The sequence below is a fragment of the Choloepus didactylus genome, chromosome 6 (genome assembly GCF_015220235.1).
Source record: "Choloepus didactylus isolate mChoDid1 chromosome 6, mChoDid1.pri, whole genome shotgun sequence".
NCBI lineage: Eukaryota > Metazoa > Chordata > Mammalia > Pilosa > Megalonychidae > Choloepus > Choloepus didactylus.
This window is the reverse complement of record NC_051312.1, coordinates 62,538,335-62,565,404: the sequence shown is the minus strand read 5'-3', so window position 1 is coordinate 62,565,404 and position 27,070 is coordinate 62,538,335. Positions and strand designations below refer to the sequence as shown.

The 27,070-nt window shown below is 38.9% G+C and overlaps 1 protein-coding gene across 3 annotated transcripts in view; it reads left to right on the top strand.

The window, feature by feature from the left end:
• LOC119536466 (L-lactate dehydrogenase C chain) overlaps positions 1-27,070 on the top strand; it is a 138,277-nt gene that overhangs the window by 64,457 nt on the left and 46,750 nt on the right. For 2 of the 3 annotated variants that reach the window (XM_037839272.1, XM_037839271.1), the window contains one exon: positions 23,984-24,213. The exons of the other annotated variant lie outside the window; for it this stretch is intronic. In XM_037839272.1, coding sequence (XP_037695200.1) covers positions 23,984-24,148 — 165 coding nt within the window. In that variant the 3' untranslated portion in view covers positions 24,149-24,213. Of the gene's footprint in view, positions 1-23,983; positions 24,214-27,070 lie in introns of those variants that run through there. 3 annotated transcript variants of the gene reach the window in all.

Sequence of the window (27,070 nt, the reverse complement as noted above, 5' to 3'; positions counted from 1 at the left end):
GAAGGAGAGGAAGATACACTGTATTTAGGAGGTAAAATTCACAGTACATTGTAATGGAACGAAGTGGGGAGTATTCAGAGAGAGGTCATTCTGAGGTTTTGGTCTTTCACATTGAGATAGATGGTGATATCATTCACCAAGAAAGAGAACCAAGTTTGAAGATCATGTTTACAGTTTTGGACAAGTTGAAGTTGAGGTATCTTATTCAAGAAGGAATAGGCAGTTGGGTATAATCTTCTAGAATTCACAAAGGAGTTTTGGGTTGGAGTTATAAATATGAGCATCATCACATAGCTAAAAGCTATAGAAGCCAATTCAAACTAGCTTAAAAAAGAAAAAGAAAATATACTGGCTCATATAACTGAAAAGTCCAGAAGATCAGATCCAGGTGATAAAACTATGTCATCAGAGCTCTCTGCTCTCCATACTCTTGGATCACCTTTTCTATTGGCTTCATTCTCACATAGACTTTTTCCATGGAGCCAAAAAGATGGCCCCTAGCAGCTCCAATCTGAGAGCCTGTAATCCCAGGATGCTGCCTCAACCTTTGCCTTATTAATTTCTAGATAATTGGGTTTTCTGGGATCAGATGCTGACTCCTGTGATACCTGTCAGTTGGGCTTGGGGCTGTTCTGAAAAGGAAAAGAGAGGTTCTGTCAATAAAAAAGAGGAGATGCTAGATAAGCAAAGACAACAGATAACCCTTACAGATGGGTAACTGAAGCTATGGATTTTAATGTTTGTCTAAAGAGTGTATAGGCAGAGATCTAACATGGCAGCATAGAGAAGTGGAAGCCAAATAGTCCCCCCACTGAAAAAAAAAAACAGAAACAACTAGTAAATAAGCTGGAATAATTGTGGGGGGACAAAAGTGACCATCCACTCATGATACACCAACCTGAATTGGGAGGAATGCCCAAGATCACAGCATAAAATATGTAAGTAAAAACTGTGGATCTGGACCTCCGGAAGATGGCAGTTAGGAAAGACAGGGCAAAAAAACACCTCCGTGAAAAATACTAGATAAAAGCCAGAAAGTCACCCAGAACACCAGTTCCAGTGATGCACCAGCTGGACAAGGTCTGCTAAATCCACAGGGACCGTGCACTTGGTGAAACTGGGAGTCTGCATTCTGAAGCGAGTGAGTAAGCCTGCTGAATATCTGGCAGCCACACTGCAGTGTGGGGAAACCATGGGTTGGTGTTTGGAGTTGGACTGGTTCTTTTTAAAAACCCAAAAGCGGCTGAGGATACGGCAGCAAGAACCACACAGGGAAGCGCGGCAGGAACAGTGTCTCCACAACCTGTGAGTACACCTCAGTATCTGGCATGAATGATAGCCTTTTGCGCATCTGCTGCCATTGTCTTGGAGCAAGGCAGGCAGAGGTGAGCCAAAAGGGGAAAAAAAGCCATGCCTCTTATAGCCATCTTCCCAGCAGGCTGGGAACGCTCCTGCCCGGCACTGGCACCACAACCCAGAGCTGCGCCTCAAAAACCCAGTGTGACGGAAAGTGTTCCCAGCAACGCGCACACACATCACAATATTGGGCCTGGACAATAGCCTTTCACTCACCCACAGCTAATTGTCCTGGAGCTAGGAAGGCAGAGTGGTGCAAAAAGGGGGACATTAACACACCCCATTCAGCCATCCTTTCAGCAGTCTGGGAACACCCCTACATGACCTTGCAGCCCAGAACTTCCCTTGAGGGTCGGTGCGCACTTGTGACATAGCACAGCCTTCCCCCAGCAGTGGCCCTAGAAGGGCACGGCTTGGAAGAGGGACCCACTCGGAAATCCCAGGGACCATATGCCAATACCAAAGACTTGTGGGTCAGCTGCAGAGACAATCTGTGGCGAGACTGAACTGAAGGTTTAGACTCTTGGAACAGCCTTAAATCTCCAGGAACACCTGGTAGTTTTGATTGTTATGACCGCCCTCGCTCCGTAACCACTCAGACACACACCCCACATTCAGGCCGGACAGCATCAACTAAAAACACAAAACTGGTGCACCAATTGGACCCCACAAGGATCAGACCCCCACACACCACAAAGACAAAGTTGGGGAGAACTGGCATGAGGGGAATAGGTGGCTTGAGATGCCACCTGCTGGTTAGCTACAGAAAGTGTACGCCACCAAGCTGTAGATCTGACAAATTAGAGAGAAGCCTTTGAATTAGCATACATATCTTAAAAGAACCCTTTCAAGTTAAGCAAATGCCAAGAGGCCAAAAGCAACAGAAAATTTTAAAGCCTATGAAAAAAGCAGATGATATGGATAACCCAAACCCAAACACCCAAATCGAAAGATCAGAGGAGACACAGTATTTGGAGCAATTAATCAGAGAGCTAAAGACAAACAACAAGACCATGGCACAGGATATAAAGGACATGAAGAAGAGCTTAGAAGAGCATAAAGAGGAAATTGCAAGAGTAAATAAAAAAATAGATGATCTTATGGAAATAAAAGAAACTGTTGACCAAATTAAAAAGATTCTGGATACTCATAGTACAAGACTAGAGGAAGCTGAACAATGAATCAGTGACTTGGAGTACGACAAAACAGAAAATGAAAGAACAAAAGAAAGAATGGGGAAAAAAATTTAAAAAATTGAAATGAACCTCGGGGATATGGTAGATAAAATATAATGTCCAAATATAAGACTCATTGGTGTCCCATAAGGGGAAGAGAAGGGTAAGGTCTAGAAAGAGTTTCAAAGAAATTGTTGGGGAACATTTCCCAGACCTTCTATACAACATAAATACACAAAGCATAAACGCCCAGCAAACTCCAAATAGAATAAATCCAAATAATCCCACTCCGAGACACATTCTGATCAGACTGTCAAATACTGAAGAGAAGGAGTAAATTCTGAAAGCAGCAAGAGAAAAGGAATTCAACAAAAACACAAGACTAAGTCGTGACTACTCTGCAGCCACCAGGGAGGCAAGAAGGCAGTGGCATGACATATTTAAAATTCTGAGAGAGAAAAATTGCCAACCAAGAATTCTTGATCCAGCAAAGCTCTCCTTCAAATTTGAGGGAGAGCTTAAAATTTTCACAGACAAACAAATGCTGAGAGATTTTGCTAATAAAAGACCTGTCCTACTTGAGATACTAAAAAGAGCCCTACCAACAGAGAAACAAAGAAAGAAGAGAGAGAGATGGAGAAAGGTTCTGTAATATTAGATGAAGATGCATTTTTTAAGCCATATAGTGAACACTGAATATATATTTGGATTTATTATCATCATAGTCATCATAAGACACAACCCTATATTAAATTATTTTTAATTCCATATTTCAGAGAGGAATAAACAGACATTGCAGAATGGTGACATTATGAAGGAGAAAACATACTTGGTATCACATCCTATTCCATGCTACCAGTTTTTTTTCACTCTATTTCAAATGTATAACTCTGGTTTATGGTATGGCATTCTTTCTGAAACACTAGAAGTCAGAAGATGAAGATACTTGCCTCATTTTTCTGACTTGTTGATTGTAAATGTGGTCATCTCACTTAACTAGTAAGATGACTCTTAGTTTCCTAATTGATAAAACAGGAATTAGACTAAGAATAATTAAAAACTATTAAATTTAAGTCTGAAAATATAGACTTCTTTTGAAAATCCAAAGGAATACTCTTATACTTTTTGAGACCATTGAAAAATGTGTATTCTCAATTATGTTTTATTGATTGGTGTAGATTAGATGCCATTGTCTGGAGATAAGCATGGGATATATAGAGCAAAGGCATATAGGGAGCACTGTTGGTGAAAGTGTCTATTTATTTATGGAGAGACATCTGTTACGGTAGTCATTGAACCACTAAATTTAAGTGGCAATTATTAACTTCTATTTCATACACTGAAACAAAAGAACATAAATTGTAGACCCAAGATTTGCTATTTATTGCATAGTTAATGGAAAATACTGAACCATTTTAGCTTCTGAGTTCAGATAGAGGGTTTGGCAAAAAAAAAAAAAAATCTATTTACTCTCTGATTCCTAAGCTTGTATAGTTTACAGTGAGAATTCCTATAAACAAAACAAGGTTATCTCAATGCATTTACTTCCTTGGTTCAGATAAAAATAATTTGCATAGCAAGGGTTATGTGTAGGCATGTTTGTAAATAATACAAAGGAGGAAGAAGGAGAAGTATTGATCTGTATTCAGATTTATTCTGCAACCTATGTATGGTGAGAACAGTGCAACAATATCCTCATCTGTAAAATTTATAACACGGCCACTACTTTGTGATATCAAATAAGATGACTATAAATATCTGAAAATTAAATACTATTCTGAAACTTTAAAAAAAATAATAGAGGGGCATATAGGGAAAAATATACCTATTGCAAACTAATTCCAGTTAGTAGTATTTTAACATTCATTCATCCACAGTAGCTAATGTACTATACCAATACTATGAGTCAACAATGGAGGGGGGGTTGTTAGAGGTATGGGAGGATTGGAGTTTCCTGTTTTTGTCTGCATTTCTTTTCTGGAGTAATGAAAATGTTCTAAAAATTGAAAAAAAATTAATTGTGATGGATGCACAGCTGTATGATGGTACCGGGGGCAATTGATTGTTTGTACACTTTGGATCTTTGGATAATTGTATGGCATGTGAACAATCTCAATAAATAAAAAATTCTTAAATTAAAAAAAATAATTTGCGAACAGTTGATTGTATACCATGGATGACTGTATGGTATGTGAATATATCTCAATAAAACTGAATTTAATTTAAAAAAGAGTATATAAAGAGAAAAGACAGATTGAGATTGAGCCTTGAGTTCCAATATTTATAAAAATTGAGTTCATAGTGTAAGCCCAAAAGGTGACTAAGAAGTGGCAGCCAAAGAGTTAAAAGAAAACCAAGATCTGTATAGATTAGATCTATTAGATTAGATTAGAATGAAATAGCAACACATCCTAAAGTAATTTGGGTTGAGAATAAAAATATATATTCAGGGTCCCCCTGAAGAGCTGGGGGAGAATGCAGAGGTGTTGGACTTCCTCACCTGGATTGTTATTGATGTTCTCACAAACACTGGGGACTGACGGCTTGATGTGCTGAGCCCTCTGTCTTGGGGCTGGCCCCTGTGAAGCTTGTTGCCACAAGGAGAGGCTAAACCTGCTTATAATTGTGCCTAAGAGTGTCCCCCTGAGTGCCTCTTTGTTGCTCAGATGTGGCCCTCTCTAACTAAGCCACCTTCACGGGTGAACTCACTGCCCTCCACCCTACATGGGACCTGACTCCCAGGGGTGTAAATCTCCCTGGCAATTCAGGACATGACTCCCGGGGATGAATCTGGACCCGGCATCGTGGGATTGAGAATATCTTCTTGACCAAAAGGGGGATGCGAAATGAAACAAAATAAAGCTTCAGTGGCTGAGAGATTTCAAATGGAGTCGAGAGGTCACTCTGGTGGACATTCTTACGCACTATATAGATAACACTTTTTAGGTTTTAATATATTGGGATACCTAGAAGTAAATACCTGAAACTACCAAACTCCAACCCAGTAGCCTTGACTCTTGAAGACAACTGTATATCAATGTAGCTTACAAGGGATGACAGTGTGATTGTGAAAATTCTGTGGATCGCACTCCCTTTATCCAGCGTATGGATGGATGAGTAGAAAAATGGGGACAAAACCTAAATGAAAAACAGGGTGGGATGGGGGGGATGATTCGGGTGTTATTCTTTTATTTTTATTTTTTATTCTGATTTTGATTCTTTCTGGTGTAAGGAAAATGTTCAAAAATAGATTGGGAGGATTCTGGGAAGATGGCGACATAGAAAGAAGTGGAAGACTTAGTCTCCCCCAGAACAATTCATAAATGAACAAAAAACCAGTAAATAACCTGGAATAATAGCGGGGAGACAAACGTGACTGTACACTCAACATCCACTGACATGAATTGGGAGGAATGCCTGAGATCACAGCATAAAATCTGTAAGTAAAACTGTGGACCCGCGCTGAGAGCGGAGAACCTAGAGCTGAGAGCCCCTCCCTCACGGAAGCCGCTTCGTGCACTTTCTCAGCCCAGCTCCAAGTGAGGTTTTAATAATAACTGCTCAATACAGACAGCGAATCCTCAACAAGCAGACAGAGGCTTTTGGTGACAACTGACCTCGGGAGAATCAGGGGAAATATTCTGTCTCTCACTCTCTCTCTGTGGAGAAAACCTCAGCTGCTCTCAGCCCACAAGGCGCTGCAGTAAAGACAGCCTCACACATTCTGCATTCTGAAATGAGCTGAGAGACCCGCGGCACAGCCCAGCGACCCAGAGCTTCCCTTGAGGGACAGCGCACACTGATGACGTAGCACGGCATTCTCTCGGCTGAGGGAGGATCGTGGCTGGGAGGGGGGATCCGCTCAGAGAACCCAGGGGCGCTACACTAAGTCTGGTGGTTTGTGCGATACCGAGAGAGAGCTGCCCTTCCTCCCTGGCCACCCGTGCATGCGCCCCACATTCAGGGCGGGCGGCTCCAGTGGTGCACCCAGGCTGTTCTCCAACTGAACACACAAGAATCATTTCCCCACACTCCGTGGGAAAAAAAGGTTGAGAACTGACTAGAGGGATATAGGTGGCTCACAGACGCCATCTGCTGGTTAGTTAGAGAAAGCATACGTCACCAAACTGTGTTCCTGAAAAATTAGATCAATATCCCTTTTTCTTTACAACTTGAAAGAGCCCTATCAAGCAAAACAAATGCCAAGAGGCCAAAAACAACAGAAAATCTTAATGCATATGATAAAACCAGATGATATGGAGAATCCAGCTCCAAACACACAAATCAAGATTTCGGAAGAAATGTTATGCCTAGCAAAATTAATTAAAGAACTACAATCAAAGAATGAAAACATGGCAAAGGATTTAAAGGACATCAAGAGGACCATGGCCCAGGATATAAGTGCCATAAAAAAGACCCTAGAAGAGCATAAAGAAGACATTGCAAGAGTAGATAAAAAAATAGAAGATCTTATGGAAATAAAAGAAACAGTTGGCCAAATTAAAAAGACTCTGGGTATTCACAATACAAGACTAGAGGAAGCTGAACAACATCTCAGTGTCCTAGAAATCCACAGAACAGAAAATGAAAGAACAAAAGAAGGAATGGAGAAAAAATTTGAAAAAATCGCAGTGGATCTCAGGGATACAATAGATAAAATAAAACGTCCAAACTTAAGACTCATTGGTGTCCCAGAAGGGGAAGAGAAGGGTAAAGGTCTAGAAAGAGTATTCAAAGAAATTGTTGGGGAAAACTTCCCAAACCTTCTACACAATATAAACACACAAAGCATAAATGCCCAGCGAACTCCAAGTAGAATAAATCCAAATAAACCCACCCCAAGACATATTCTGATCAGACTCTCAAATACTGAAGAGAAGGAGCAAGTTCTGAAAGCAGCAAGAGAAAAGCAATTCACCACATACAAAGGAAACAATATAAGACTAAGTAATGACTACTCAGTGGCCACCATGGAGGCGAGAAAGCAGTGGCATGACATATTTAAAATTCTGAGAGAGAAAAATTTCCAGGCAATAATACTTTATCCAGCAAAACTCTCCTTCAAATTTGAGGGAGAGCTTAAATTTTTCACAAACAAACAAATGCTGAGAGACTTTGCCAATAAAAGACCTGCCCTACTTCAGATTCTAAAGGAAGCCCTAACAACAGAGAGACAAAGAAAGGAGAAAGAGATATAGAGAATTTTAACAGACATATATAGTACCTTACATCCCAAATCACCAGGACACTCGTTTTTCTCTAGTGATCACAGATCTTTCTCCAGAAGGGACCATAAGCTGGGACATAAAACAAGCCTCAAGAAATTTAAAAAAAAATTGAATATACTCAAAGAACATTCTCCAAACACAATGGAATACAAATAGAAGTCAATAATTTTTGAACTATAACTCAACTATTTACTTCCTACATGATAAAAAATACACAAACTCTAAGGACAAATCAATGGTTTTGAACTCATTGTAAAATATGTAATTCTAGACAACTATTTAAAGGTGGGGGAATGAAGGAGTATAGGAACATAGTTTATGTGCCCTATTGAAGTGAAGGTGGTATCAAAGAAAAACAAGATTGACAGGGATTTAAGAGGTTAATTTTAAGCCCCACAGTAAACACAAAGAAATTATCAGACAATATAACCATAGAGATGAAAAGTAGAGTTTGGGTTAAGAGAAATGGGGGAAGGGGCAATGGGAAGTTAAGAAATGAGTGTAGGGTTGCTGTTTGAGGTGAAGGGAAATTTCTAGTAATGGATGGTGGGAAAGAGCATAACATCATTCTAAATGTGATTAATCCCACTAATGGAAGGCTAGGAAGGGGGTGAAATGGGAAGATTTAGGCTGTATATATGTTTCCACAATTGAAAAAAGAAAAAAAAAAAAAAAGACAGTGTAACTAGACGACAATTGAATGCCAAGGATGAACTTGGATGGGATTGGAGGGTGGAGGACAGGTGGCTTGAAGGGACACAGTTGAGACATAAGGAAAAGGAAATATAGAATGTAAGCTTTGTATCATTGTTGAATCTCGTATACTTCTTAGCTGTGCTTAATGGAATTACATAAAAGAATGTTCTTGTTCATGGGAAGTACATAAGTGAATTATACTGTATGTTCAAGGATGTGTGCAGCTAGCTCTCATATATTCAGAAGACAGAGAAATATACGATGGATGATAGGGAGGGAGGGAAAGAAATAGTGATGTTACAGCATGTTAAAGTTGGTGGATTGAGCTATTGGGGGAGGGGGGTCAGGGTATGATGGAATTCGGTGTATGGGGCTAGTATTGTTTTTGCAACTATTCATGTAACTTTGAATTTATATCAAAAAAAAAAAAAAAACTGGAAGAGGATACAGAAGAAAGAATCAGAGATTCGGCATTCTGAGAAGGACTTGGCCTAATGTTCCTGGCTCTGACGATGGAGGAGGGCGCCACCAGCCAAGGAATGGGTGCAGGCTCTAAAAGCTGGTAAAGGCAAGAGAACAAATTCTCCCCCAGAACCTCCAGGAGGAACACAGCCCTGTGGGCACCTCGATTTCAGCCCAGCGAGACCCATGTTGGACTTGCATTGTTTTAAGCCACCAAGTTTGTAATTTGTTACAGCGGCAGTAAAAAAGGATTACACCCTCTAAGCCCAGCTGCAACCCCAGAGACTATCCATGGTGTATTTTAAGCAGTTGGAACTTCTGGGGAACTTGAAAATCAGGAGTAACTTCTGGAGAAAAGATAGTAAAAATAGCTTCCATTTATAGAGCACTTTACTAGTTAGAACACGCTAAGATGCAGAGACAAGGAGATCCTCAATTACTCTGGCTCAATCAAGATAGACATTTAGAAATAATAAGAACAAGCAAATTTGTAGAGTCAGAAAGTAGAATACAGGTTACGAGGAGCCAGGGTGGGTTTAGGGACTGGGGAGTTAATTCTTAATTGGCGCGGAGTTTCTGTTTGAGGTGATGGGAGAGTTTTCGTAATATATAAAAAGTGGTGATGGTAATGCAACATTGTGACTATAATTAACACCAATGAATTATATATCTGAATGTGGTTAAAAGGGGGAAATTTTAGGTGGCATATATCTTCCTAGAATAGAAATTTTAACAACAAAACAAAACACCCATAGGACTATATGACACAATGAGCCCTAATGCAAACTATGGGCTGTAGTTAATAGTGCAATTATAATATCCTGGCAACCAGTCACAGATGCTGCTAAACATCCTACAGTGCCCAGGACAGCCCCTAACTGCAAATCATTATCCAACCCCCAGTGTCGATAGTGCTGAGGTTGACAGACCCTGTCCTGGAGACACTCGTGCGCCACGTGCACCAGGGCCATGTCCCAGCACGTTCACAGCAGCATGGCCGGGAAGGGTCCCCAAACTGGGGGCCTTGAAAGTATCCATCAAGAGTAGAACAGAGCTGCATAAGGTAGGCTATTCACACGATGGACAAAATTAATGAATAATCGCTATCTTCATCAAAATGGATGAATCCCAAATCAATGTTGCATGAAAGAATAAGAATAATAATATCATTCTCTCGTCAGTTGTAACAAAGGTACCATCCTAATGCAAAATGCCAACAATGGGGGCAGGTATATGGGAATTCTGTATTTTCTGCATGCTCTTTCTCTAAGCCTGCAACTTCTCTAACAAAAATTAATTAATTAAAAAGAAAGACATTTATAAAAAAAAATAGATTGGGGTGATGAATGCACAACTATATGATGGTACTGTGAACAGTTGATTGTATACCAACTGATTATATGGTATGTGGTATGTGAATATATCTCAATAAAACTGAATTAAGAAAAAAGAAAACCAAGAGAAAGGAGAATGTCTTAAGATGGAGAGATTGTTCCCTTGCTGTTGATTGATGTTTTGAAGTCATGCAAAATGAAAGATGTCAGTAGGATAAAGTGACTGAGGTGATTGATAATTTAAGCAGGAGCTGTTTAATGAAGTCATAGGAATGGAAGATTGATTGGAGTGTACCAGGGTTTTCTCAACCCTGATATGGTTGACATTTGGGTCAGATAATTCTTCACTGTGGGGGGTTATCCTGTGCACGTGCAGCAAGTTAGCAGCATCCCTGGTCTCTACGCATTAGTTCCCAGGAGCACCCTCCTGCCCATTAGTGGCAACCAAAAATGCCTCTAGACATTGCCAGATGACTCCTGGGGTCAAAGTAAACCCCATTTGAGAAGCACTGCAGTAGATTGAGGAAGTTAAAATAAGTGTAGACAACTCTTTTGAGGTTTTAGCTATAAAAGTAAGGAGAGAGGACAATAATTAGAGAGGGAAATCAGGTCAAGGGGAGATTTATTTTTTTAATTTTGTTTTTTAGGTTAGTTGTCTTTTTGTTTTTTTTTTAATAATGAGTTTTATTTTGAAATAAGTTGAATCTTACAGGAACAGTTGCAAAAACAGTACAAACCCCATACATAGAACTCCATCATACCCCGAACCCCCTCCCCCGATACCCCGATCCATCACCTTTAAGATCCTGTCACACCACTGTCTCTTTCTTTCCCTCCCTCTCTCCCTTCCTCCCTCCCTCCCTAACATCCATCATCTATTGCTCTGTCCTCTGAACATATGAGAGCAAGCTGCACATATCTTTGAACAAACAATATAATTCACATATACCTTTCCCATGGACAAGAACATTATTTTATGCAATCTCATTAAACGCAGCTAAGAAGTTCAAGAAATTCAACATTGATATAAAGCTTACATTCTGTATTTCTTTTTTTTTTTTCCCTTGTGTCCCATCTGTGTCCCTTTGAGCCTCCTCTCCTCTGACCTCAGATCCCATCCAGGATCATCCTTGGCATTTACTTGTCATCTATTTAGACTGTCTTATTATTTTTTTTTTCAATTGTGGAAAGATATATATAGCCTATATCTTCCTATTCCACCCCTCCCTAGCATTCCATTAGTGGGATTAATCACATTTAGAATGTTGCAATGCTATCACCTTCCGACCATCCATTTCTAGAAGTTTCCCTTCACCCCAAACAAAAACCCTACTCTCATTTCTTAACTCCCCATTGCCCCTTCCCCCACTTCTTGGAACCCCTACTCTACTTTTCATCTCTTTAGTCATATTCTCTGATACTTTCTTTGTGTTTACCATGGGGCTTAAATTTAACATCTTAAATCTATAACAATCTTGTTTTTCTTTGATACCAACTTAACTTCAATAGGACACGTAAACTGTGTTCCTATACCCCTCCATTCCCCCACCTTTATGTAGTTCTTGTCAAAAATTACATATTTTACATTGAGTCCAAAACCACTGATTTATCATTACAGTTTATGTATTTTAGATCCTGTAGGAAGTAAATAGTGGAGTTATAAATCAACAATATGGTAGTATTGGTCTTTATATTTACCATGTGATCTTTACTGGAAATCTTCATTTCTTCATGTGGTTTCAGTCAATTGTTTAGTGTCCCTTCCTTTCAGCCTGCTTAGTACTGATCTACTGGTGATGAAGTCCCTCAGCTTTTGATTATCCGGGAATGTTTTCATCTCCCCCTCATTTTTATCCTTCAGGTGTTTGTGAATTCTCTAAGTCTCTGATGGTTACTGACTTCTATTTGTATTCCATTGTGTCAGAGAATGTGCTTTGAATAAATTCATTTTTTTATTTTTTATTTTATTGAGGCTTGTTTTTATGTCCTCGCATACAGTCCATTCTGGAGAAAGGTCCGTGATCACTAGTGAAGAATGTGTGTCCCAGTGACCTGGGATGTAATATTCTATATATGTCTGTTAAAATTCTCTATATCTCTCCCTCATTTCTTTGTTTCTCTGTCGGTAGGGCTTGCTTTAGTATCTGAAGTAGGGCAGGTCTTTTATTAGCAAACTCTCTCAGCATTTGTTTGTGAAAAATTTAAGCTCTCTCTCAAATTTGAAGGAGAGTTTTGCTGGATAAAGTATTCTTGGCTGGAAATTTTTCTCTCTCAGAATTTTAAATATGTCATGCCACTGCCTTCTCGCCTCCATGGTGGCCACTGAGTAGTCATTACTTAGTCTTATGTTGTTTCCTTTGTATGTGGTGAATTGCTTTTCTCTTGCTGCTTTCAGAACTTGCTCCTCTTCAGTATTTGACAGTCTGATCAGAATATGTCTTGGAGTGAGTTTGTTTGAATTTGTTCTATTTGGAGTTCGCTGGGCATTTATGCTTTGTGTGTTTATATTGTGTAGAAGGTTTGGGAAGTTTTCCCCAACAATTTCTTTGAATACTCTTTCTAGACCTTTACCCTTCTCTTCCCCTTCTGGGACACCAATGAGTCTTAAATTTGGATGTTTTATTTTATCTATCATATCCCTGAGATCCATTTCAAATTTTTCCATTTTTTTCCCCATTCTTTCTTTTGTTCTTTCATTTTCTGTTCTGTGCTCCTTGAGGAGGCTGAGTTGTTGTTCAACTTCCTCTAATCTAGTATTATGAGTATCCAGAGTCTTTTTAATTTGGCCTACAGTTTCTTTAATTTCCATAATATCTTCTATTTTTTTATTTACTCTTGCAATATCTTCTTTATGCTCTTCTAGGGTCTTCTTTATGTCTTTTATATTCTGTGCCATGCTCTTCTTTAAGTCTTTTATATCCCGTGCCATGCTCTCATTGCCTGTCTGTAGTTCTTTGATTAATTCTGCCAGGAACCGTGTGTCTTCGGATCTTTTGATTTGAGCGTTTGGGTTCGAGTTCTCCATGTCGTCTGGTTTTATCATATGCTTTAAGATTTTCTGTTGTTTTTGGCCTCTTGGCATTTGCTTTACTTGATCTTTAATTTGTTAGAATTGCAGCTTGGTGACATACACTTTCTCTAACTAACCAGCAGATGGCGTCTGTGAGTCACTTATTCCCCTCAAGTCAGTTCTCCCCAACTTTGTGGTGTGTGGGGATCTGATTCTTTTGGGGTCCAATTGGTGCACTTAATTTGGGTGTGTTGTCGGTGCTGTCTGCCCTCAATGAGGGGCATGTGCCTGAGCGGTTAGGGAGGAAGGGCAGTTTTAACAATCAAACCTCCCAGGTGTTCCCTGAGATTTAAGGCTGTTCTCTGCTGCTGACACAAAAGTCCTTGGTATTGGTGTAGGTTCCCTGGGATTTCTGAGTGGCTCCCCCCTCCCTGCTGTGCTTTTCCAGGACCTCTGCTGAGTAGGGGGAAGGCCGTGCCACATCACAAGTGAGCGCCAGCCTCCAGGGAAGCCCTGGGCTGCCAGGCTGTGTAGGGGCGTTCCCAGCCCGCTTCAAAGATGGTCAAATGGGATGTGCTAACTTCCCCCTTTCCACACAGCTCTGCCCTCCCAGCTCCAGGACAATCAGCTGTGGGTGTATTCAAGGCCACTGTCCATGGCCGATATTGTGTCGTGTGAGCAGTGTTGCGGGAAAGACTCCCTGTCAGGCTGGGTTTCTTGGCTCGGCTCTGTGCTGTGTGTTCGTCCCCGGGCAGGTGTAGCCCCGCCTGCTGGGGAGACGGCTGCAAGTCGTGCGTTTTTTGTTTTTTTTTTCCTCTCTTTTTGGCTCCCCTTTGCTCCCCTGGACCCAAGACAATCAGCCGTGGGTGTGGGAAGTGGTATCCTCCACCCCAGACACCGAGGAGTTAGTCCAGACCGCTCCCGTCTTATCTGCAGCTGTTCCCGGGCTTCTTTTTTTTAAAAAAAAAAAAAAAAAATGCCAACCCACCGTTTCCCCACACTGCAGTGTGCAGCCCACTCACTCACTCATTTCAGAATGCAGACTCCTGGTTTCACCAAATGCATGTTCCCTGTGGCCTTAGCAGAACTTGTCTGGCTGGTGCTACTCTGGAAGTGGTGTTCTGAGTCACTTTCTGGTTTTTTATCTAGTGTTTTCCACGGAGGTGTTTTTTTCTCTGTCTCACCTAGCCGCCATCTTAGGTTCCTCCCCAGAATATTTATTTTTAAAAGATAAAGTGCTGATGGTGAAGATCAGGTACCATGTGAGAGAAAGAGGACAGCAGTAATAAGTAGTAAGGCTCTTAAAAAGGCATAGGGGGATTGGATCAAGAACATGGGTGGGAGTAGTAGCCTTAGAAAGGAGTAGTAGCATTAGAAAGGATGAGGGACAAGTGCTTTGTTGTAACTGGAGATTACGGATTCTGGAACATGGAGATTTGTAAGTGTGACATTAGAAGCATCTGAGGACTTCTATCTATTTATTGAAAGGAGACAGAATAATTTGGTGAGAGTCAAGGGAGGTATAGAATAGTCAGAAGTTCAAGAAGATTTGAAATAGTCCTTGTGGGAAAGAAAATTACAATTACTGTCAGTGTGGATTTGAGGTTAAGTATTAATTTATTTGTCAGTTTAAATTTGTAATGTAAGTTAAGGATCAACTTTGTTGTGTAGTTTTCCTCCAGTGACCTGAGTGCAGGAGTGGAGAAAGCTGATGGGTGAATTCATCCAGGTTTGGGTTTTACCTGAGGAGTGTAAAAAAGAGAGGCAGGGTAGAGGGATATGCAGGTTTGACTTGCACAGATGATGAAAATGGGTTTGACCTTCTGCTAAAGGGTCACAGACAAATTCAATGTATGTGATCTACATCCACATGAATAAATTATAAAAAGAATAAATTATAAAAAAATAATTAATATTAGAATTTAAGCTATATTTATAAAATTTGAAAAATATGGCACCTCTCTGCCTCATCCTCTCAGAAGCCCTTTGGGGTAGTTGCTTATTCTGCCAGAGCTCCTTTACTCTCAAAAGAGGAGGGAAGGGTGTAACCATTATACTCTTCATTGCCTTTTCCAAAACATTTCCAATTCTCATAAATACAGAAAAATACTTTGCTTATTTTTTGTTCTTTGAGAATTATTTGTTCTTCTATTGAGAATTTATGGGTTTGAAGAACAATCACGCACAAAATAAGGATTCCCATACACAATGCCACCACCACCAATTTGCATTGGTGTGGAACATTTGTTACAATTTATGAGAGCCCATTTTGATAATTGTACTATTAAAGTCCATGGTATAACCTAAGGTTCACTGTTTGTGTAGCGTAGTTCTATGGATTTTTTAAAAAAATTTTATTCTGTTACCATATATACAATATAATATTTCCCCTTGTAATCATATTTATATATATATTTTAATGCTAATTGCATTCACATTGTTTTGCTAACATCACCACCGTCTGTTACCAAAACTTTTCCATTATTCCAAATAGGAACACTGTACATTTTAAGACTTAACTTCCCATTCCATATTCCCACCCCATCCCCTGGTAATCTGTATTTTCCATTATAACTCTATGAGTTTGCTTATTCTAATTGTTTCAAATCAGTGAGATCATACAATATTTGTCCTTTTATGTCTGACTTATTTCATTCAACATTATGTCTTCAAGGTTCATCCATGTTGTCACATGTATCAGGACTTAATTTCTTTTTATGGCTGAATAACATTCCATTGTATCTATATACCACATTTCATTTATCCATTTATCTGTTGATGGACACTTGGGTTGCTTTCATATTTTGGCAATTGTGAACAATGCTGCTGTGAACCTCAGTGTGCAAATATCTTTTCAAATCCTGGCTTTCATTTCTGCTGAGTATATACCTAGTAGTGGGATTGCTGGGTCATGTAGTAGTAGTTCTTTCCTTAGCTTTCTGAGGAACCACCTGTGCCAGTTTGAATGTATTATATCCCCCCAAATGCCATTATCTTTGATTCTGTCTTGTGTGGGCAGACGTATTAGTGTTGATTGGATTGTAATTCTTTGATTGAGTGTTTCCATGGAGATGTGACCCACCCAACTGTAGGTGATAACTCTAATTAGATCATTTCCATGGAGGTGTGGCCCTGCCTGTTCAGTGTGGGCCTTGATTAGTTTACTAGAGCACTATATAAGCTTAGACAGAAGGAGTGATCTTGCTGCAGCCAAGAGGGATACTTTGAAGAATGCACAGGGGCTAAGAGAGGAGCTGCAGCTTATAGAGACGTTTTGGATATGGCCTTTGAAAGCAGTCTTTTGCTCCTGAGAAGGTGAGAGAGGACAAATATCCCAAGTGCAACTAAGAGTGACATTTTTGAGGAACTGCAGCCTAGAGAGGAACATCCTGGGAGAAAGCCATTTGAAACCAGAACTTTGGAGCAGACGCCAGCCATGTGCCTTCCCAGCTAACAGAGGTTTTCCAGACACCATTGGCCATCCTCCAGTGAAGGTACCCGATTATAGATGACTTACCTTGGACACTTTATGGCCTTAAGACTGTAACTTTGTAACCAAATAAACCCCTTTTATAAAAGCTGATCCATTTCTGGTGTTTTGCAAAAAGGCAGCATTAGCAAACCGGAACACCACTGAACTGTCTTCCACAGTGGCTGCACCATTTTACATTCTCATCAGCAGTGAATGAGTGTTACTATTTCTGTACATTCTCTCCAACACTTATGATTTCCCATTTTTTAATAGCAGCCATTCTAATGGATGTAGAAATGGTATCTCATTGTAGTTTTGATTTGTATTTCCCTGGTGGCTAATGATGTTGTGCATCTTTTCATGTGCTTCCTAGCCATTTGTATATCTTCTTTGGAGAGATGTTTGTTCAAGTTTTTTGCCCATATTTTTCACTGGGTTGTTTGTTGTTAAGGATTTCTTTATATATTCTGGAGAGAAATCCTTTATTGGACATGTGGTTTCCAAATACTTTCTCCCATTTATAGGTTGTTGTTTTACTTTCATGATGAAGCCCTTTGGGGAATGAAAGTTTTTTATTTTGACGAGGTCCCATTTATCTGTTTTTTCTTTTGTTGTTTGTGCTTTGGATGTCAGGTGTAGGAAACCATTACCTAACACAAGGTCTGAAGATACTTCCCTGTATTTTCTTTTAGGACTTTGATAGTTCTAGATCTTACATTAAGATCTTTGATCCATTTTGAGTTGATTTTTTATTTTTGTAAATGGTGTGAGATAGTGGTCCTCCTCTTCTTTTTTTCCCAGCACCATTTGTTGAAGAGACTGTTCTTTCCCAATTGAGTCATCTTTGCCAACTTGTCAAAATCAGTTGGCCATATATATGAGGATTGATATCTGAGCTCTCAATTATATTCCATTGGTCTATATGTCTGTCCTTATGCCAATAATAGGCTGTTTTGATTACTGTAGTTTGTAACAAGTTTTAAGATCAGGAAGTGTTTGTCCTCCAAGTTCATTCTTCTTTTTCAAGATGGCTTTAGCTATTTAGGGCCATTTACCCTTCCATACAAATTTGATGATATGCTATTTTATTTCTGCAAGGAAGGTTTTTGAAATTTTGGTTGGGATGGCATCGAATCTATAAATTGCTTTGGATAGTGTAGTGTTGACATCATAATGACATTTAGTCTTCAATCCATGAACATGGACTGTCCTGCCATTTATTTAGGTTTTTTAAAGATTTCTTTTAGCAATGTTTTGCAGTTTTCTGTGTACAAGTCATTTGCATCCTTGGTGAGATTTATTCCTAGTTATTTGATGCTTTTAGTTGCTATTGTGAATGGAATTTTTTTCTTGGTTTCTTATTCCAATTGTTCATTGTTTGTGTATAAAAACACTACAGATTTTGGGGTATTAATCTTGTACCCTGCCACTTTGTTGAATTCATTTATTAGCTCTAGGAACTTTGTTGTGGACTTTTTTTCCCAGATTTTCTGTATATAGGATCGTATCATCTACAATAGGGAAAGTTTCACTTCTTCCTTTCCAATTTAGATGCCTTTTATTTTTTTTCCTTGCCTAACTGCTCTGGCTAGAACTTCCAGTACAATATTGAAAAACAGTGGTGACAGTGGGCATCCTAGTCTTGTTCCTGATTTTGGGGGAAAGTTTTCAGTCTTTTACCATTAAGTAGAATGTTAGCTGTGGGCTTTTATATATGCCCTTTATCATATTGAGGAAGTTTCCTTCCATTCCTGGTGTTCTAAGTGTTTTTATCAGGAAGTCGTGCTGGATTTTGTCAAATGCCTATTTTGCATCAATTGAGATTATCATGTGTTTTTTTTTTTTTCCTTTGTTCTGTTAATGTGGTGTACTACATTGTTGATTTTCTTCTGTTGAACCACCCTTGCAAACCAGGGATAAATCCCACTTGATCGTGGTGTGTAATTCTTTTAATATCAATGAATGATCCCATGTAGGGGGGAGGGCAGTGATTCCACCTGCCAAGTTGGCTTAGCTAGAGAGAGAGGGCCACATCTGAGCAACAAAGAGGCATTTGGGAGGAGGCTCTTAGGCCCAATTATAGGCAGGCCTAGCCTCTCCTTTGCAGCCACAGTCTTGCCAAGGGCAAGTCCCATGGTAGAGGGCTCAGCCCATCAAACCACCAGTCCTCTATGTCTGTGAGCACATCAGCAACCATTGAGGTGGGGAACCCCAGCACCCCTGCATTCTCCACCAGCTCCTCAAGGGGGCTCTGCTTATTTTTTTCATTGTTTTTTTTTAATTAACTCTTTTTTAAAAAAATTAACTATTAACTATATCAAAAAAATTTTTTAAAAAAATATACAATAAAAAAAAAACATTTCAAACAAACCAAAACAAGGGAGTAAGAATTTGAGCAGGATTGGAATTAAGTCTTCTTGGATAGTTTTGTAGAATTCCCCTGTGAAGACATCTGGTCCTGGGATTTTCTTTGTTGGAAGGGTTTTGATTAGTGTTTCAATCTCTTTACTAATAATTGGTTTGTTGAGATCTTCTGTTTCTTCTTGAGTCAATCTAGGTAGTTTGACTAAAAAATTTGTAGGAAGTTGTCAATTTCATCTAGGTTATCTAATTTATTGGCATACCAGTTGTTCATAGTAACCTCTTATAGTCCTTTTTATTTTGGCTGGGTTGGTGGTAATGTCCCCATTTTCATTTCTGGTTTTCTTTATTTGTATCCTCTCTTTTTCTTTGTCAGTCTAGCTAAAGGTTTGTCAATTTAATTGACCTTTTCAAAGAATGAACTTTTGGTTTTGTTGAGTCTCTCTCTTTTTTTTTTTGTTTTTTTTGTTTTTTTTGTTTTTTTTGTTTTCTATTTCATTTATCTCCGCTCTAATATTTGTTTCCTTCCTTCTGCTTGCTTTGGGTTTGGTTTGTGATTCTTTTTCTAGTTCTTCCAGTTTTAAGGGTAGGTCTCAGATATGACGTCTTTCTTCTTTTTTAATGTAAGCATTCAGAGCTATAAATTTCTCTCTCAGCACTGCCTTTGCTTCATCCCATAAATTTTGGTATGTTGTATTTTCATTTTCACTCAACTCAAGATATTTCCTAATTTCACTCCTGATTTCCTCTTTAATCCCTTGGTCGTTTAAAAGTATGTTGTTTAATTTCCACATATTTGTGAATTTGCCATTTTGCCCTTATTGATTTCTAGCTTTATTCAGTTTTGATCAGAGCATATACATTGTATGATTTCAGTGTTTTTGAATTTATTGAGACTTGTTTTGTGACCCAACATATGGTCCATCCTGGAGAATGATCAATGTGCACTCAAGAAAAATGTGTATTCTGTTTTTGTTGGGTGCAGTGTTCTAGATATGTATGTTAGATCTAGTTGGTTTAGACTATCATTCAAGTCCTGTACTTCCTCATTGATCTTCTGACTAGTTCTATCCATTATTGAGAGTGGTGTGTTAAAGTCTCCTACTATTAATGTAGAATTGTCAATTTCTCCTTCAGATAGGTTAGTATTTGCTTCATATATTTTGAGGCAATGCTGTTAAGTGCATATATATTTGTAATTTTTACATTCCTATTGAATTATCCCCTTTATCAGTAATATTGACCATATTTGTCCATCGTAACTGTTTTTGATTTAATGTCTATCTTATCTGATATTGGTATAGCCACCCCAGTTCTCTTTTGGTTACTACTTGCATGATATACATTTTTCCCATCCTTTTGCCTGCAACCTACTTGTGTCTTTGGCTTTAAGGGGAGTCTCTTGATGACAGCATACAGTTGGGTGTTTTGGATTGCTAAAGCTATCAAAATACAATATACCAGAAATGGACTGGCTTTTAATAATGGGGATTTATTGGCTTACAATTATAATTCTAAGGTCATGAAAATGTCCAAATTAAAGCATCAACAGGACAGTACCTTCTCTGAAGAAAGGTTGCTGACAATCTGGACTCCTCTGTCACATGGCCAGGCACATGGTGATACCCGCTGGTCCTTCTCTCCCAGGTTTCATTGCTTTAGCTTTTGGCTTCTCCATCTGTGGCTTTTTTCGTGAGCTTCTTATCTTTCTTTCTGTCCTTATCCTCTTACAAAGAAATCCAGTAACAGGATTAAGACACACCTTGAATGAGGTTGGTTACATCTAAATTGAAATAATGTAATCAAAAGGCCCCACCTCCAATAGGTCTGCACCCACAGGACTGGATTAAAAAAACAGCCTTTTTTGGGGGTAGACAACAGCTTCATACTACCACATTGGGTCATGCTTTTTATCCATTCTGCCAATTTTTGTCTTTATATTGGAGAGTTTAAGCTATTTACATTTAAAGTTACTACTGATAATACAGAACTTTCTCCAGCCATTTTGCTATTTAGCCTTTGTAAATCTTATACTTTTTTTTTGTCCCTCAATTCTGTTAATGCCTTCTTTTATATTTATTTAGTTTTTTTGTGTGTGTATTGTACCATATTGAGTGCCCTCTCATTTCTATCTGGATATATTTTACATCTATTTTCCTTGTGGTTACCATAGGGTTATAATTTAACATCCTAAATATATAAAAATCATATTTGATTTGATACCAAATTAATTTTAATAGCATGCATATATACTTTTCCTATACTCCTCTGGTCCCCCACCATTTTTTGTACTTTTTACTACTTACATCTTTATATATTTTATGTCCAAAAACATAGATTTAACATTTTTTAATGCATTTGCATTTTAGCACATGTAGGAAATAAGAAGTAGAGCTATATGCTAAAAATACTATACAATTAATACTGGCATTTATAATTACCCAAACAGTTATCTTTACTACAGGTCTTTATTTCTGTATGTTGCTTTTAACCATTGTCTAGTGTCCTTTCCTTTCAGTCTGGAGAACTGCCTTTAGCATTGCTTGTAGAACAGGTCTAGTATTGACAAACTCCCTTAGCTTTTATTTGTCTGAGAATGTCTCAATCTCTCTCTCATTTCTGAAAGGGAATATCACCAGATACAAAATTCTTGGTTGACAGTTGTTTTCTTTCACTGTAAGTATTTCAACTTTACTGCCTTCTTGCCTCCATGGTTTCTGATGAGAAATCCTCACTCAGTGTAATTGGGACTCCCTTGTATGTAACATGCTGCTTTTTCTCTTGCAGCTTTCAGAACTCTCTCCTTGTCCTTTGCATTTGATAATGTGATCAGTATTTGATGTGGTGTATTTTTTTTTCATGTTTATCCTGTTTGGTGTTCTCTGGGCTTCCTGGATGTGCATATTCGTGTCTTTTGCTAGATTTGGGAAGTTGTCTGTCATTAATTTCTTTGACTATTCCTCTACCCCTTTCTCTCTTTTTTCTCTTTCTGGGACTCCCATAATGCATATATACATGTGCTTAATGGTGTCCCATAGATTTCTTAGGCTATTTTCACTTTTAACATTTCTTTTTTCTTTCTGCTCCTCAGTCTGATTCATTCCAAGTGTCTTGTCTTCAAAGTCACTTATTCTTTCTTCTGCCAACTCCAATCTGCTCTTGAAACCCTCCTGGACATTTTTCATTTCAGGTATGGTGGTTTTCAATTCAAGTAGTTCTGTTTGGCTCTGTTTTTAAAAATTTCTGTGTCTTAGACTCTCATATTGCTCATTTGTTGTTTTCCTGCTATCCTTTGTTCTTTCTATGTACTTACCTCGTCTTCTTGAGCATTGTTAAGATCATTGTTTTAAAGACTTTGTTGGGTATATCCATATTCTTATTTTTTTGATGGTTTCTGTATTTTTATCCTCTTCCTTTGGATGTGCCATCATTTCCTGTTTCTTTGTCTTTTACTCTTGTTGCACACTGTACATTTTAATATTTAAAAATGCTAACTTTGGGATTTATTCCCTGATGTGTCTTTTTCTTGGTTTTGTAACCCACTGGTGATAAGACAGAGATTTTCTTGAGCTTCAGTCCTTCTATCAAGAAGGTCAGCCTAAGGTGAATGAAGTGTGCAGGGTTCTCCCTCTTTCTGGGCCTCTGTCTTGTTCTAGGCTTTTGCTTCTTAGTTATATTGGAGTTCCCATTTACAGGAGTTTGTCCCTGCTGTTTCCCAGGAGACAAACCTTCCTCTCCTCAGTGTTTGAAGCAGGTAAGCATTTGCCCCAGATGCCTCTATAGTTTTTTGTACTCCTATTTTTGTGTTTAGCTGCTTTTTCCTGGAGGGCAAATTCTGGGAGAAGGGTTACCCTGGAAAGGACTTTCCCAAATCAGTCTTTCCCAGCCTAAACAGGGCCAGAGACCCATGAAGAGGGTGCAGACCAACTCCAAAGTGCTCTGGGGGAGGGAGGCATTCAGGAAAGACCCAAAAGCTTCTCTGAGAGCTGAGCTTTCCTGGGATGCCCAGCAAATGCAGCCCTTAAGCTAACTGTCCCCTGCAACCCTGAGGAATGCAGTCTTTAAATCTTCACTGTCTCTGCCCCTGTCAGGGAAGGTTGAAACAATGGCTGCTGCCAACTTTGTCTGGGTTAGATTGAAATAATAGCTGTCCTCAGAATTGGGCCTCCAGTGATCAGAATTTGCTAATCAAAAGCCCTGATGAGTGATTGGTCAGGCACACTCCTGTTCTTGGGCAAGAGGATTTTTATGTCTCTTTCTGTCACAGCAAACTAGCCAGGGACTGGCTCCCAACGTGGCCTGCTTTGAGAGTGGTGGATGGGCCCCAGTAGCTGCTACGTCAAGAGAGCAGTTTACTGTTCTTTATCATAGTTTATCAGCCTCTTCCTCCAATCTTCCCTGGATGCTGTCCAGTGTTCCTCTGGCCTCCTGAGTTTCAAAGTAATTATTTCAGATAGTTCCTGCCTGTTTAATAGTTGTTTTTGGTGGAAGGCCTGAGTCCTGGAGCTCTCTACTCTGCCATCTTTACCAAAAGTTCTGCCTTGCCTATTTTTTTTGAGGCTTATTTTATTTAGCACTTCTTCCCTTTCTGTTGACCATCATGGACTAACTTCTGGTTATTCCATCTCATTCAGAAAAGACTGACATGTGGTTCCTGAAGAGAAGAGGCAGGGAGGTATTGAGTAAGTGCTCTGAGAAAAGATTGGGTTATATGGGAATTTCATAGCCTTTACTGAAAAAAATCAGTGGATCAGTTTTATTTTTATGAGAAATACTTAAAAATTTGGCATCAAGAACAGAATCATTTGTATATGCTTATACTGAAACTTTTTTGCATGGCTGCTTTTTGGTATCAGGTTACTAAGTAATAATTTAATTTTGCTTTTCAGGGCTTTTATGGAATAAAAGAAGAGATCTTTCTCAGCGTCCCTTGTATATTGGGGTGGAATGGTGTCTCAGATATTGTGAAAGTTAACTTGAATCCTGATGAGGAGGCCCTTTTAAAGAAGAGTGCAGACACACTTTGGAATATCCAAAAGGACCTGATATTTTAAAGCCTATTAATATTGTACTGTTTTATATAACAGAAGATAGACTTATATTGTACATTTTGTTAGTATTTTCATCTGATCTGTAAAAAAAATTTAATAAAATCATTAGAGGCCTATGACAGAATTCTAGTCTCATGGTTAGAAAAAGGAAAAGGTAAAGAGATTTCCTCTCTTTATAAATCCCCACAGCTCTATCCTAATGATACCTAACTTGTAAGTAGGTAAGTTGTACTTCTGAGGTATATCATATATATGAGTTGATTTCAGGTTCAGTAGAATATGTATACTAATCCACTAAAATATAGAACTTATGATTCCTCACACAAAACAACAAATACTTATTCTAGTATTGTTCTGTTTATGCTTCCTTCCATTAGGGCACCAGCATTTTCAATTCATATCACTTCATTAACTTCATGTGTCTGTATTTAAAATCTTTTCCAAAATACTTATTTTTTAAGTCTATATACATCAGATGGAAAATAGATACATAACTTTATGTTGTAAAAACTAAAAATGAAAAGTTATCTTCAATTCTGCAAGTATCTACCTTTTCACATAAACTCAAATGCACAAAATATGGGTGGTAAGTGAGAGTTTAGTTAGGATGGAGGGGGTGGGGTAGAGTCTTCTGTAGGTTTTGCCCTTGCTATAGCCCCTGTCTGTATACCAAATTAAAACTTTACTTTAGAAAATCCTTGCACAGATTGAAAGGGTGAAAATATAGTTTCTACAGGGAATATTCCAGGAAGTAAAACTGTTCTACATCATGTATGCTCAATAAGGACAATATCACCCCCAAGGGGGTGAAAATTGGTTCTTGGGGAATGAAAAAATCTTTGATAATACAAATGATATTTCTTAGTATTTAATTTCATGGTGGGGAGGAGAGGAAATATTAGGAGAAAAAGTCTAAAAAGGCTCCTTGAGGAGGTGATAATGGAAAAAAAGTTAAGAAACACTGCTCTACTTTTTTTTTTTTTAATTAACTATCAATTTAGTATGACTGAGCATGTTCTGCTAAATTAATATATACATGTTGTGTTTAAAGAGAGACCCTGTAGCCTCAAGTGCAGCTCTTTATTTAAACTGTTCTATGCTTTGACTTCTATAAAAACAAGGCAGAGAACTTCTATTTGCATAAGTGTTGTACAAAATGGGATTAATAATTTTGAGGCTTTGTTTGCTAGCTCAAGATAATCAATCCAACTCTGCAAGCAGGCAATCTCCAATGACAATTTTAATGAAGTGTCACTTGATTTCTGCAAAGCGATCTTGTTCATCTGAACATGAAGTTAACATTGCAGCTTTATTGCAATCTACACTAAATAAGTATTTAATCCAATTATTACTGGAATTGGTTACAGAAAATTTCTTCATGGCACATTTACTACTACACTTATAGGTAATGAACTGTTGCCAGGTTGGCAAGCTTGATGATGGGCTCCACAGAGAACAGCTGATGGCTCTGTGCATACAAAACTGATGCCTGGCCCAGAGTTTTTTGAAGGCACATGTCCATGCTATTTTAGGATTTGTGATGGTTTAAGCCACTGCCCCCCACTTTCCCTATCGGAATTACTGAAAACCTTCACTCTTATGGTATATCATGACATTATTTGAGGCAGCATATTGTAAATGGTTGAGATTGTGACCCTAGAGTCAGAATGACTGGGTTCAAATCCTGGCTCCACCTTTTACCAGTTTTTGTAGTTACCAGCAAGTTACTTAACCCCCCTGTGCTTCAAACTTCTCATTTTAAATAGCAGTAATAACATTATCAACTTCATAAAGTTACTGTCAGGATTAAATGAGATCATACGTGGGGCTTGGAAAAGTACCCAACAAATAGTTAAGAGCTCAGTAAAAGTTTGCTGCTGCTGATATTTTCGGGGACACTTCTAACAATTCAATTGAAGCATCACCACCTTCTTGAAGCCTTTCCTTATGTACTCATCCCTGTAATGAATAGAATTACCACTCTCTCCTTTGCATCCCTTCATACCCTCTGCAGTCTTCTGTCACTGGAGATATAAAAGCTGGTTGCTTGAGTAGGTTGTTCTCCACCATCTAGACCAGAGGTTCCTACTGCCAGAGATGAATTCCGACCTGTCTTTATATCCCAGTGCCTGGCACTGTGCCCAGGATATGATTGTCCTCAGTAAGTTATGAAAAGAAAAACAGAGAGAAGGAAGGAGAAGAGAGACAGAGAGAGAAAAAAGGAGGGAGAGAGAAAGGAACTCCCATTCCCCCACCCTCTCCAGGGAAATGTATATTTTGAAGGGAATCAAATCTTCTAAATAAAGCACTGGGAGTGGACTTGTAGGCTTCATCTGGCAGGAAGAAAATGTTTGGGGGTATGGTGGGGAGAAGCAGCAGTGGCCTGTACTGGAGCTGCCCATGCAGACTTCTAAGAGCCCAGCACCCACATCTCTTACGAACTCCACATGCAGAGACATCAATTTGGTTGCTTGAAATCAGCCATGGAAATTTCCCTGAAAGCCCATTGTTAAACCTTTCTCAGCACACCACTGGCAACAAAACTTCTCTGTGACTGATTTGGAAGGCTAGAAGGCCAAAATCAAGGCATCGGCAAGACCATACTTTCTCTCCGAAGTCTGCCACAATCCTTGGAGTTCCATGGCTTTTATCTACCTCCTATCACATGACGATCTTTCTCTCTTTGTGTCTGCTCCCGGGTTTCCACCGACTTCTGGCTTCCAGCTCCTCTGGCTTTTCTGATCTACTTTTTATAAAATAATTTGCCAGATGTGTATTACTGTATTATTATGTCTTACAGGTGAGTTAGAAAACAGTTACATAGAATGTGGTGCAGGCAGAGAAATGGAAACCCTGGTTTATCCCGGATTAAAGGATTAGGGGGCATTTTGGATTCTACATTTAGCTACAAAAATTATGAGCTGA